Below are 12551 nucleotides of genomic sequence, written 5' to 3'. Positions count from 1 at the left end.
TGAGAGCACCGTCTGGTTTCTTCTGAGCCCAAGTGCTGCAGTGGGGTGTGGGAAGCACCAAGCAGGCAGCCTGAGTGCCATCCCAAATCCCCCAGCCCCAGAGCCTGTGTGCATGCTGGCCATGGCCAGAAACTTCCCTAATCACCCCCTCCAGCCCCACAGGCACCAGCTTATGCCCAGAACTGTAGGTTCTCACCCCTTCCTTGTGTCATCCACCCAGTTAACCAGCCAACCCATGCACTCCAGCAGGATTGCACTGCATGCTCACCACCAGCACCTCAGCACCCGCAGGAGATGCAGGTCAGAGCCTGGCACAGGCAGGGTTTCTCCACCATTCCCAGCAAGCACACTTCCCACCTAACCAGCAATCCAAAACCCACCACAGCCACCCCAGTGCCCCCGGCACCACCACAGGTGACAGAGCCCATACAGTGTGACAAGTACTCAGAGCTGCAGGAAGGATGCACAGACCTGGATCTGCCTCCTGCACAGAAGAGGTTTGGGGTTTCAGCTTCTCCCCTCTGTCCCCCTTGGCTGGTGCAGCCCTGATAAGCACAGTGCTCGCCCTTGGCAGACTGCAGAACCCAGCCAAGTACACACTGGGGAACATGTCAAGGTCAGCACAGAGCAGCTGGCTGAGTTGTGTCTGTGCCACAGGGAAACTGAGGCAGCATGGGCAAGATGTGCCACTAACACCACTGGCACTGAGACCATTTCCATCCCAAGGATGTGCATCCTCTGTCCCTGCAATGGGGGCACGCTCTGGATGCTGGCTGCATCACAGCATCTCTCAGGGAGCCCTTGCATGGGCTGCTCAGATTTGCTTGGCTTCTCAGCAAAACCCTGCAGGGAGCAAGAATTCCCCTGCCTGAGGCTGGGGCTGAAGCCAGGCAACAAAAAAGGAGCAGGATTTGTCCAGCCCACCCCTGCCAACATCGGCACTCAAGTGAGGAGATATCTCCCTCCTCACTGCCCATGGAACGGACAACACCACTGCCCCTGTGCCCTTGCCTGTGCCAGCTCCAAAGTAGGTTGGATGAGTCACCTGCCAGCAATTCCCCCTGCTCTCTGCTGGCTGCAGGGACGTGGTTACAAGATGAAGCAGGGACAACACTCCCACAGGTGGCAGTGGCTGAGGAGCAGCATCCCCCATTCCCCCCCAGCCCAGGGGAAAGGTAGAGAGGGCACCACATCATGCACCCAGCCCCCACCGGTCCCCAAAAGCAGTGCTTACACAACACTTCCCACGTCAGCAACCAGGCGAGGACTGGGCACCAGCCCCATGATCCCAATGAGAAGCTGTCCCAACCAGGGAGCTGTGTGCTGAGCTGTGCCATAGGGCTGACTGTCAGTGCAGCAGGATGGACAGACACATCATACTGGCTCCTTCTCCAGCGCAGCACGGTGACAGAAAGCTGAGACAGGGTCATCCTCAGGCTGTTTATTGGCATCTCTCAGTGCAGCCCCACCAGCTGGTGCCTGGCTCACCAATAGGCAATAGAAGAGGAGAGAGGTTTGCTATGCAGAGAGCACCAAAACCACTCCCTCTCCAGCCCCAGAGCACCCCGGGCATCACCACCGCGTGCCCCTTAGGCTCCCAGGCCTCTGCACAAAACAGAATTAAAATAAAAACACCTCCACGCTGCCAGACAGGCAGAGGAGCGGCCACAGTCACTGCATCACCCCACTGAGTCCTCTCCAGAGTGCAAATCATAGGAGACATCAGCACCACTTGCACCCCTGGGTGCTCTGCTGGGGGGCTGTGCTGGGCCAGGGGAAAACAAAGAGGGCAATTCATTGTCCACATGGCTGCTGGCCCCATTTCTCAGAGGGTCCAGGCTGGGGGCTTCACCCCCAGAGGGTTACACAAACAGAGCCCCTCTCCCCACACAGTCTCCTCTGCATCACCGCCCATTCCAACATCCTTGTGGGACCCACAAGTTGGGCTGCAGCACAGCCAGGGCCCCTCTGCAGCCTCCAGCCAAAGAGTCCTCAACACAGAAAGCTTTGGCCAAAAAGGGGAGCTGGGTTCTGCCCCCCAGCCCCAGCACTGTCACTTGGCATCCTGCTCCAAGTCCTGCTGAGAAAAGGAAAAAGCCTGAACCTGAGCAGCCCCTACTCAGGCTCTCAGCACCTCCATCCTCTTTTCCTCCCTGATGCTTATTTCCTTGATTTCTTGGATTCTTTTTTTTTCCTTTTTTTTTTCGTATTTTTGTATTTTTGTATTATTTTTTTTTTCTTTTTGCTCCTTTGTTTCGTATGGTTTTCTTCTGCTCCCCTTTAAGTATCAAACAAAAGAGGAAAACCCAGCGATGGGGGCTCTGGAGCCAGGAGCCAGGCTGCTGGGCGGGCGGTACAGGGTGCCAGGTTGGCTGGGGGGGTTGCCGGGGGTCTGTGGGGTGGGAGTCCTGCTGGCTTTGGGCCGGAAGAGGCTGCCCTGCTGTGTGGAGGTGCTGTTGGAGAGGGGTGTGTGGTCGGGCTCCCCGGAGTCGCTCTCGGTGTAGCTGTACGCCTGCGCCCGTGAGATGCCCTTCTGCTGCCTCCGCCATGAGTTGTAGTAGGTGGGGTCACTGATGTAGTGGTTGACAAAGGAGTGGGCTTTCTGGTGACCCGGGTCCACCTCGTACTCGCTGTCGCTGCCCTAAAGGACAGTGCAAAGAGTGAACGTGGGGCAGAGCCGCCCATCGCCACAGAATCACAGAGTATCCCCAAGCTGGAAGGGACCCATAACGATCATCAAAGACGGGGAGAGCTTTCCCAAAAGATGGAGGGGGTGAGAATGGCTGCAGCACAGCAGGGGCGGTTCTGCTTTCTGCTAAAGCGAAATAAAACCTCGCACAAAAGGGCTGCGTGGCCCTGGGGCCCCGTTGTCCCCGGGGTGTGAGGACGGGGGTGCTGGCGGGCGGCCGCCTGCCTCCTGCTCGCCGTAATTGGATTCAGCTTCTCCTCGGCGCGCACAAAGGGCCCATTGAGGGGCGGCGGGGAAGCAGCACCGCGCCAGCTTTCGGCTCTCGCCGCTCTTCACAGCTCCTCAAAGACACTCGATCCCCGCAGAAGGGAGCGGGGCTGAGATCCGCGGAAGGAATCGGTGCGGGTGGAGAAAGGGGGGCTCGGGGCTGACCCTGCCTGGGGACAGGGCTGTGCCGCGGGGACCTCCCTCCCGACCCCCAGGCTTCGGTCTCCCCTTTGTCGCTGCTTTGCAGCATCCGGCCCCCGGGGTGATGCTCAGTGCTCCCTGGGGGCTGTGCTCCTGCCCGACCACAGCTGCCCGCTGCTCCGAGAGGACACAACGGTGCCATTCTGCGGGCTTGGCAGAGCTGCGGCCGTTGCCATCAGTGACGGAGCAGCAGGACAGTCCCCAACCCCGCGCTGTCCCCTGCAGTGCCACATCCCCTGCACATGGGTCGGGGGCCGTGCCAGCTTCCCACTGGATCTGTGCCGTGAGGCCGTGGGGAAGCACTGCTTAAGGGCAGGATGGAGCACGGGACAGGCAGTGCTGTTCCCAAACACAAGCCGGGATCTGCACGGTGTGGGGAAGATGCATAAGGAGGGCTCCCAGCAATGCTCATCTTTATCCCAGGCCCTGAGCTCCCACATCCCAGCCCTGTTTGTGCAGTGGGTACCTGGGAGTCGGAGACTTCGGAGGGTTTCTCCGTCAGGCTGCTGCTCTCGGCGGGGATCAGGTCGTTGTACTTTGTCACATCCTCATCTGAATAGTGCAGGCTGCCAGGGCTGGGGCGCGGCGGGGACCTTGGGGACAGGCAAGTGCTCAGCACAGGAGCAGCTCAGGGCACAGTGGGATGCCCCTGAATACACCAAGAGCCTCTCCAGGACTGTGCCCATGGGCATGATGTCTGAGCAGCCCTTTCCTTCCCACGGCACTGGCTCCTACCGGGTGTAGATGCCATTCTTTCTGCAGAAGGAATTCTTGACAGAAAGGCGCCGGTTGTTGAGCTCCAGGGCAGGGAAGCTGCTCTCATCCAGGCTCACCATCTCACCGTGGGTCAGGGTGTTTCCCTTGGAGCCATTCCCTGCAGGACAGGGACTCAGCATCATTCAGGCTCCCCGAGCCCTCCGAACGGGGAAGCAGCATGGGGTGATTCAGCTCCATCCCCTGCCCCAACCCATGCCCACACTGAGAACAGTGCAGTTCGGGAACACCCACGAGATGCTCTGTGCCCCCAGCAGAGCCAAGCTTTGGCTCACACTCTGCCCTGCTGTGCTGCCTCCAGCTCAGCGGCTGTTTGCTTAACGAGGAGGTCTGGATTTTCCCCACAATTTGAGCCCTTGATACAGCTAAGAAAACAGGGCTGTGTTTGACTAATCCCAGTGACCTCTGCCGAGCCCCTGAGCTGCCCTGACTCCACAGCTGACAGCAAGACAAGCCGTTTATTTAATCCTCAGCTCCCAGCACTCTCCATGTAGCATGCAGCAACTTCCTGGGACATCAGAAGAGCCCTGGAGCAGTCACCCTGAGGCAGGCTGGGTGCTGCTTTGGGTGCTCATCACCCCACTCAGACCCCAAAAGCAAGCGGGGATGCCCTAGAGAGACTCTGATATGGGGCAGGGCTCTGCAGCCCTCAAATGATTCCCCCCTGCCCAGCATGCAGCCTCCGCATCACACAGGCACGTCATCCCTCCTGATGTCCCCAGCAGGTCTCCACCACTGTCACCACCCCAGGACAGCAGAACCCCAGCGCTCACCCGAGTCTGACTTCTTGGCATATTTCTTGCTCTGCCCACGGATGATGAGCACAAAGACGAGCAGGAGGATGAAGATGAGCCCCACCAGGGCAATAACCACCAGGAACCACCACTCCTCATAGAAGGGGTTGGCTTTCTGGGCTGGGGCACAGCATGGGAGGGGATCAGAAAGGGACTGGCAGGGGTGGGTATGGATAAGGGGACCCCAGGAGGGTCAAGCTCGTGAAATGGGGATAAGCAGGAGGAGACAGAATCCCCTGGAGGTACCCCTGTGGCTACCTGAGACAGAGGGGGATGGTGTGCTGGGGGTCCCATAGCCATAATCATTGACAGCAATGACACGGAAGTCGTAGCTGACCCCCTGCTTGAGGATGTCCATGCTGAAGGTGTAGGAGGTCACTTCTTTGGGAATGTCTTTGATGAGAATGTCCCAGAGCCCCTCGTCTGGAGGAGAGAAGGGGATGGGAGGGCGAATTGATTTCCTCTTAAAACCCAGGCAGGGAACATGTCCCTCTGCAGCCCCTCTCCCATTCCCCTCCCCACACCCACACTGGGAGCATGCCCCCTGCCATCTGGAGCTAAGCTCGCTCGCTGCAGCATCATTAACATGCCGTAGCATCTCACAGAGCTGATTTATCACCAACCCCTCATGGCCAAGGGCAAGGCAGCTCCCTGGGGAGCGCACAGCACCGGCTCCCCATTAACAACCGGTCAGATCATCTGCGCTGTGATCTGCAGCACAGAGAAGTCATTAGTGCCAGGATAGAGGAAAAGGGCAGCTGTGCCTGCAGCTCCCTGCTGCAGGAATGGGGACTCTTGTCCAGCAGCCCTCCCAGTTCAGGATGGCCTCAGTGCCCCTTGGTCCAATTCCCCTGGCTGAGGGGACACCACGACTTCTATGACTGTGAAATCTGAGCTGCTTGGTGACTCACTCGTCCCTTTCCATCTATCCCTTATTAGCATTCTTAGGGCAAACACATGGCCAACATCAGCTCCTAACCCCTACCCCAGCCCACTGTGTGTCCAGAAAGAGCTGGTGCTCCCTGCCTCAGTTTCCTTAAGCCCAGAACACCACTGGTGGAGCTGCAGTACCTGAAGGCCGAGCCTCAATGACATATCTTGTGATGGGTCCTTGGCCGGGGTCTCCACTCGTCCAATGGATGGTGATGGCTGAGCCATAGCGGGAGATGAAGGGCTCTCCAGGAGGGCCAGGGGCACCTGGGGACCCAGAGCAGAGCTGGTGGCACAAGGGGACAACCCACATGGGACCCACATGGGGGATGAGCACCGGGGAAGTGTCCCCAGCCATAGCTCCTCTGTCACCCCAGCACCCCCACAGCCCCCCGCTACCTTCCCCTGGCCCTGTGGTGATGTTTGCTTCAACGTCCGGTCCGTAGGCGAAGGTTTTAGCCCTGATCCGGAACCGGTAGGTGATGCCCTCAGCCAGGTCCTTCACCTTCATCCACAGCGGGCTGTTCCCCTTCACATCCACCGTCACAATCTTACTGACACCTGCAGGGATGGACGCTGAGCCGGGACCCCCCCGAGTCCCCTCGGATGCCCCCGCTGTGCCCTCACCGTCCACGGGCATGCAGGGCTCATAGACCAGCCTGTAACCCTCCAGGATGCCATTGGGCAGCGGTGGTGGCTCCCAGGACACGTTCACTGATGTGGTGGTCAGTTCACTGAATCGGATGGAGCCGGGTGCGCTGGGGGCTGCAAGGGAACATGGGGGGGGGAGCAAGGACAGCTCAGTGCTCCTGGGGACCTTCCAGCACCACATCAGCCCCAAGCACTGCCCTGTGGAGCTGTGCCATGGCCCCACCTGCCTGCTGTGTCCGGGCTGTAACTGGGGTGCTGCGGGGTCCGTCTCCAGCAGCGTTGAAGGCAGCGATGCTGACCCAGTAGGAGGTGTATCCCGTCAGGTTCTTCAGCTTCACTCCAGTCTCAGGCAGGAAGAGTGTCTTCACCCGTGCACTCTCATTCTGCCGCTGTGCCTCCCAGAAGTGGATCTGCAGGTTCAGAAGAGGTGGCACTGACACCCCAGCTTGGTGTGAGTGATGCCAATTCATTCCTCCTCCCCACCAAAGTCCTGTGGTGCTCAGCCAGCCGGCACAGCCCTACTTTAAGCCTCCCGTCCTGGAGTGGCTAGAGCTCTGGGTATGCCAGAGGGAAAACCCAGTCCTCCTCCAGCACGCCTCCAGCATGGCTCCAGGCAATGCCAGGCATCAGACTGACCGCAGCTCGCAGCTGCCTCAGGGACAAGCATCACTACACTGCACATCAGTCGTGCTGAGATCACAAGAGCTGTGCCCAAATCTCAAAGGACAGGGCTGGGAAGGAGGAATCACGATGGATGCGGATCTAGAGTGTAAGGCAGGGCAGCCCGGCTGCATCCCCATCAGTGACCCTGTCAGATCCCCAGCAGCATCCCGCATCGGGGACCGGGAGCATCGGAGGACCGAAGGCGCCCTCTGGTGTTCAGAGGCGGGCAGGGCCACCCGGCATGTCCCCAGATCGCTTCCCCATCGGCACGCACAGCATCTTCCTGGGAACCCAGCCAGGTACCCAGCTTCTCACCAGGGTACCCAGCACCCTCTGACAACACTCGCGCAGCATCTCCCCAGCACCTTCCCAGGGCACACAGCACTCTGCCAGCCTCTCCCCACGTCCTCTCCATAGCCCCCGTGTCCCGCAGCCCCAGCTCACTGCCAACTCTCAGGTGATGGAGCCCGGTACCTTGTAGCCCTGGATGTCCCCATTCTGGCTCTCGGCGGGTGGTGGCTCCCAGGTGACATCCAGCTGGGTGGCAGTGGCTGCCTTCACGGCCACGTTCTGTGGTGCTCCAGTGGGCACTGTGCAGAAGGAGGGAGCAGTGTCACAGCCCGGCTACAACCAAGATGGGGGGGGAAGCCTCCCTCGATGTGCAATGGCACATTAAGGCTGTAAAGAGGGGATGCAGGGGGGACATAGGGACACAGGACAGAATGTACCAGGATGTTCCAGCCCCCTCTGGCAAACTCACCTGCTTCACCCACAAAGACCTCCTGGGGGGGGCTGGGGGGTCCCTCACCCACTGCGTTGTACACACTCATGCGGATCTCGTAGCGCCGGTGCTTGCTCAGGTCTGTGGGGAGAGAGGAGATGGGTGAGCAGAATGCCACCTTCCCAAGGGACCCCACAGAACCTCCTCTCCAGGAAACAGGAGAGTGTTCCCAAGGGGCAGCGGCAGCAGACAAGCAGAGGTGTCCCCTGGACACAGGACATGAGGATTCACCTCATAGCGCAGGCAGGCAGAAGGAAGAGACATAGGGGGTGGCAGTGTGGGGGGACAGGGAGCAGTGACTTACTGTCCAGTTCGTACTGGGTGAGGGACACCTCGCTGAGGTTGTGCACGGCGTAGACAGCTGGGTGGCACAGTAGTGAAAGCAAGCAGTGTTAGTCCTCCTTCCAGCATTGCCTCCCACCCAGGGTACCCCATAAGGAGCCCATCACCTCTGAGGACTGTCACAACACTGAGGAGCCCCCTAGTCCCCCCATCCCATGAGTGGGACAAGCAGGGTCTGGGCATCAGGGTCCCCATGGGGGATCAACTGCTACCGGGAGCAGTCTTGGGCTCTACCCTCATCCCTCATGTCCCCACTGTTCCTAAAGCAGCTGTGACCCCATTCCCTCCAGGGTCTGAGGATGGCAGCACACAGACACGCACAGCAGGAACACCACAAAGACACCAATGTTACATGCACACTTATGGACACCTGTGTGACAGGCACAGAGGCGTCTGAGCACAGCAGGACTCAGCCAGCACAGCACAGCACAGCGCGTTAGGGACAGTCTGACTTGATGGCACAAAGGTGACAGCTCTACAGGTCACAGCTTGGCTCTGGAATGGTACCCAGCACTGAACACTGGTGCAAAGCGTGTGATGCAGGTGCTGTCCCCCACCCACCACCACTGTGCCCCACATGTCCCTGTGCTTCCCGAGGCCACAACCACTCACGGGTGAGCTCAGCCCACGTAGTGCCAGGGTTGCCAATGCTGTGCAGGGTGAAGCCACGCAGGCTGTCATACAGCAGCTCACGGTAGCGGAGGCGGAAGCCCAGCAGGATCCCATTGATCTTGTCCTCAGATGGGGGCTGTAGAGTGGGGAAGGTGAGGGGCTGCTCTGAGCCAGCACCCCCTGAGATGGCTGTCCACAGCCTCAGCAGGGTGCCTTGTACCCAGTGCCCAGCCTTGGAGAGCCATGGAGTGCTGCACAGCACTGCCACCCCTGGGTGCCACCTCCTCGGGGACAATACCTGCCAGCGGATGAGCACGGACGTGGTAGTGTGTGGGGTGACAGAGAGGATGGTGGGGGCTTCCTCGGGGGCTGCGGGGCAGAAGCAGGCGGTAAGGCTTCAGAGACATGCAGGACTCCTGATGCTACCATGTCAGTGCCATGCAGGAAGGCACAGCACCATCCCCAGACCTCATGGGCACCGACCTGCCTGCAGGGTGGTGAGTGACTCTGACTCCTCGCTGTACTCGCTGTCCCCAATGTCATTTGTCGCTTTCACACGGAACTTGTAGGAGGTGAAGGGCTTCAGCCTGCATGGGAACAGAGCAGGATGGGGACGTTGAGTCCAGTAGGCACTCCTTGGGCTCCATCCCTCCCACCGTGCTTCACAACCCTGCTGCAAGCGCTTCCCATCAGGTGGGGAAACCGAGGCACTGGATGAGTGCCCAAAGCAGAGCCCATCTCTCAGCAACCCCACCATGACTTGGCATCATTCCGTGCCTCACCTGTCCACGATGAAGGCCGTGGCATTGTGGCTGATGGATGCAGGGTGCAGTGCCCACTCACCGCTGGGCAGCTCACGGGTCTGCACCGTGTAGAAGCGGACGGGGGAGAGCCCATCACTGCCCGGCTCCCAGGACAGAAGAACACTGCGGGCACGCACGTCCTCCTGCCGCACCAGCGGCTTGCTGGGGGGCTGCGGGCGATCTGGGGGAGGCAGGTGGCTGGGAGCATCGTGGGCACAGCACCAGCACGCCGAGCCAGAGGCTGGACCCCTTCATACCTCTCTTTTCTGTGGTCACCACGAGGGCTTCAGCTGCCTCTCCCCAGCCCTTGCGGGTCTGCGCCGCGATGCGGAAGAGGTAGGTGGCCTCGGGCTGCAGGCCGGTGGCCGTGTACTGCCGTGTGCTGGGGCCCAGCACCTCGCTGACAGCCGCGTTGGCCGCGGTGGTGTTAAGGCGGTGGGTGAGCTGGTACGCTGCAGGGATGGGGGTGGCACCGTGGAGGTCAGCCCCTCAGCGCTCCCCATTGCCTCCCCCTCCATCCTTGCCCCACACCCAGCCAGCAGTGAGGGAGTCACTCCCTGCTATGTTTGGGGCAGAGCTTGCTGACGTGGGGGCAGCAGCTCTGAGATGCTAAAGGGTGGCAGGGAGCTGGCCCTGCCTCTCCCATATTGCTCCTGGCTCCCACGGGCTCTCTGCATCCCTCCGCAGAGCATCATGGCACAGCCACAGCAGCTCCCACCTACCCAGGATGATGCCGTTGGGGGCTGCAGGCGGCTGCCAGATGAGCCGCACGGAGGTCGTCCTCACTTCAGGAAACAGCATCCCCACAGGAGGCCCAGGTACTGGAATGAGAGAGGTGGGGTTCACCACGGAGCACACAAGTGAGTGCAGAATGCCCGGCCCTATGCAGATAGCAACCATCCCCATCCTCTGGGAATGGCATCCTGTGCGTCCAGGTTAGAGAAGCCCCAGGGAGCAGAGATAGGAAGAGATGGGATGACATGACTTTAGGCACCCTGGGTACCCCTCACTCTCTTGGGATCTTTCTGCCCTTCTGTGCGCTGGCACTCACCATCATCCAGAGTCCTCTCGAGGACAGGGGGCCGGCTGGGCACGCCGTCCCCAATCCTGGTGAAGGCCAACACGCGGATCTCGTATAGTGTGAACTTGCCCAGCCCTGTCAGCTGGGCACTGTGGGAGGCATTGCCCTCTGCCAGCCAGAACTGGGTATGTGCTTCTGAATCCTTCTCCTTGTACATCACCTGAAACAAACCCATGTGACACAGCTGGGCTTCCTGGGTCCCCCAGGGTGGAGCAGCAAAGGCTCTTGGAGGTGGCACAGCCTGGGCAAGTTGTGGCTCCTGGGGCAGGGCACAGGCACTGGGGCTGGTGTAGCTGCTCACCTTGTAGCCCAGGATGAGGCCGTTGCAGTCTGCCTCAGGGATGTCGCTCCATCGCACCAGCATGCTGCTGGAGGACGTGGCCTGTGCCGACACATTGCTGGGGCCAGAGGAGGGCACTGGGGGGATGACAATGAAAGGTCAGCACTAGGAACGAGTGCAGGTCAGCATTGGGCTGGTGGGAGCTGCTGGTACCTGACTCCCGTGTTCGCCCCAGCACCAAATTGCTCCAGGGCCCTGAGCCAATGGCATTGAAGGCTTGGACCTGCACCCGGTACTCGGTCCACTCCTCCAGGTCTTCGATGGTGTACTCTCGCTCCACACGGTCATGGATTGTGTGCACCACTGCCCGCCCTCGCCCATCCGAGCGCAGGTAGCGGATCCGGTAGCCCACCGAGTCGGGATTCCCGTTGTACTCCTGCTCCAGGAGGGGCTGGCACAAACAGTCACCATCATTCCTGATGTCCCACAGCCACTCCAGGCTGTCCCAATGGGCACTGTGCCCATGGGTGCAGACCCTCAGGGTCCACCCTCACCATCCAGCGCAGCCACAGGCTGGTCTCACTGGCTGTCCGCAGGGTGACATTAGCAGGTGCCACATCCGGGGGGGCCTGCAGGGTCTGGATCCTCCTGGAGGGTAGGCTGGGGGGGCTGGTGCCCACGATGTTCACCTGCCGCATGCGGAAACTGAGAGGGGAGAGCAGGGTCACAGCGGGGACCAGAGTGGTCTGGTCCCCTGGGAAGGATGGCACAGCCCTGGCCACTTGCCTGTAGTAGGTGTAGGGATTCAGGTTGGGCACCTCCATGGAGCGGGCATCAGGCTCGTTAGCCAGCTGGTGGACGAGCCCCCACTCTTCGGCCTCACCATTCTGGCCCACCTGCAGGAAGGCAGTAAGGTGAGCTGCCCCCCGGCACCCCTCTTGCCACCCCACAGCCATCCCATACCTGTGCCTCCACCTGCCAGCGAGAGATGGAGGTTTTGCCATCGTAACCCGGGCGAAACTGGAGGGTGACGGAGCGGGGACCGATGTTGGAGATGCCCAAATTGGTGGGGGCACCGGGGAGCTCTGCAGGGACAGGGCAGGGTGGGTGGCACCAGCTGCTCGCCCCCAACACCAGCTGCATCCCATGGTGCTCCCACACCACCGCACTCACCTGGTGGCACTCCCGAGGAGATGGTGGAGGAAGAAACTTGGCCTTGGCCCTTGGAGGTCATGGCGGCCACCTCGATGGTGTAGGTGGTGAGGGCGGTGAGGCCGGTGACGCGGTACTCCAGCGTGACGTTGGGCAGGTAGTGGGTCACCCGTGTGTTGGTGCGGTTGTATTCCTCCCAGGAGATCCGGTAGCCTGAAGCACACCCCGTGCCATCAGCCCCCAGTCACCCACCCCGTGGGGATGCAGGGAGCATGTTGTGGGGCTGGGTGACGGGAGGTGCTGCGGGAATAGGATCATGGGAGATGTTGCGGGGTTGGAGGGCAAGTTGCCGTGAGATTAGGGATTGGAGGAAGATGCTGTGAGGTTGATGCAGGCAGACACTGCAGGGTTGGGGGGCTCAGCATCCCTACCTGTCAGAATACCATTCTTCTCCAGGGGCTCCTGCCAGCTGACCTTCAGGGATGTATCCAAGATCTCACTGAAGCTCAGGTGTCCCACAGGGCCAGGCAC

General features: G+C 60.5%; 1 protein-coding gene across 5 annotated transcripts in view; it reads right to left on the bottom strand.

The window, feature by feature from the left end:
* Positions 1-1426: 1426 nt before the first annotated feature.
* Positions 1427-12551, bottom strand: part of SDK2 (sidekick cell adhesion molecule 2) — a 42157-nt gene continuing 31032 nt past the window's right edge. For 2 of the 5 annotated variants that reach the window (XM_085240048.1, XM_085240051.1), the window contains 25 exons: positions 12452-12550; positions 12042-12233; positions 11832-11953; positions 11655-11764; positions 11423-11573; positions 11082-11319; positions 10890-11005; positions 10559-10748; positions 10230-10328; positions 9765-9959; positions 9487-9688; positions 9188-9291; positions 9003-9073; positions 8705-8840; positions 8055-8111; positions 7730-7831; positions 7444-7559; positions 6530-6716; positions 6055-6420; positions 5797-5922; positions 4984-5148; positions 4705-4845; positions 3893-4031; positions 3624-3750; positions 1427-2641 (listed from right to left, as the gene is read on the bottom strand). In XM_085240048.1, the coding sequence (XP_085096174.1) occupies positions 2288-2641; positions 3624-3750; positions 3893-4031; positions 4705-4845; positions 4984-5148; positions 5797-5922; positions 6055-6420; positions 6530-6716; positions 7444-7559; positions 7730-7831; positions 8055-8111; positions 8705-8840; positions 9003-9073; positions 9188-9291; positions 9487-9688; positions 9765-9959; positions 10230-10328; positions 10559-10748; positions 10890-11005; positions 11082-11319; positions 11423-11573; positions 11655-11764; positions 11832-11953; positions 12042-12233; positions 12452-12550 (3905 nt within the window). In that variant the 3' untranslated portion in view covers positions 1427-2287. The remainder of the gene's footprint in view (positions 2642-3623; positions 3751-3892; positions 4032-4704; positions 4846-4983; positions 5149-5796; positions 5923-6054; positions 6421-6529; positions 6717-7443; positions 7560-7729; positions 7832-8054; positions 8112-8704; positions 8841-9002; positions 9074-9187; positions 9292-9486; positions 9689-9764; positions 9960-10229; positions 10329-10558; positions 10749-10889; positions 11006-11081; positions 11320-11422; positions 11574-11654; positions 11765-11831; positions 11954-12041; positions 12234-12451; position 12551) is intronic. The other 3 variants (XM_010721482.4, XM_085240049.1, XM_085240052.1) reach the window with 3 other exon arrangements.

This window comes from Meleagris gallopavo, chromosome 20, assembly GCF_905368555.1.
Source record: "Meleagris gallopavo chromosome 20, MGAL_WU_HG_1.1, whole genome shotgun sequence".
NCBI classification, from domain to species: Eukaryota; Metazoa; Chordata; class Aves; order Galliformes; family Phasianidae; genus Meleagris; species Meleagris gallopavo.
Note: the sequence above shows the minus strand (reverse complement) of the source record. Positions and strands in the feature narration are given on the sequence as shown.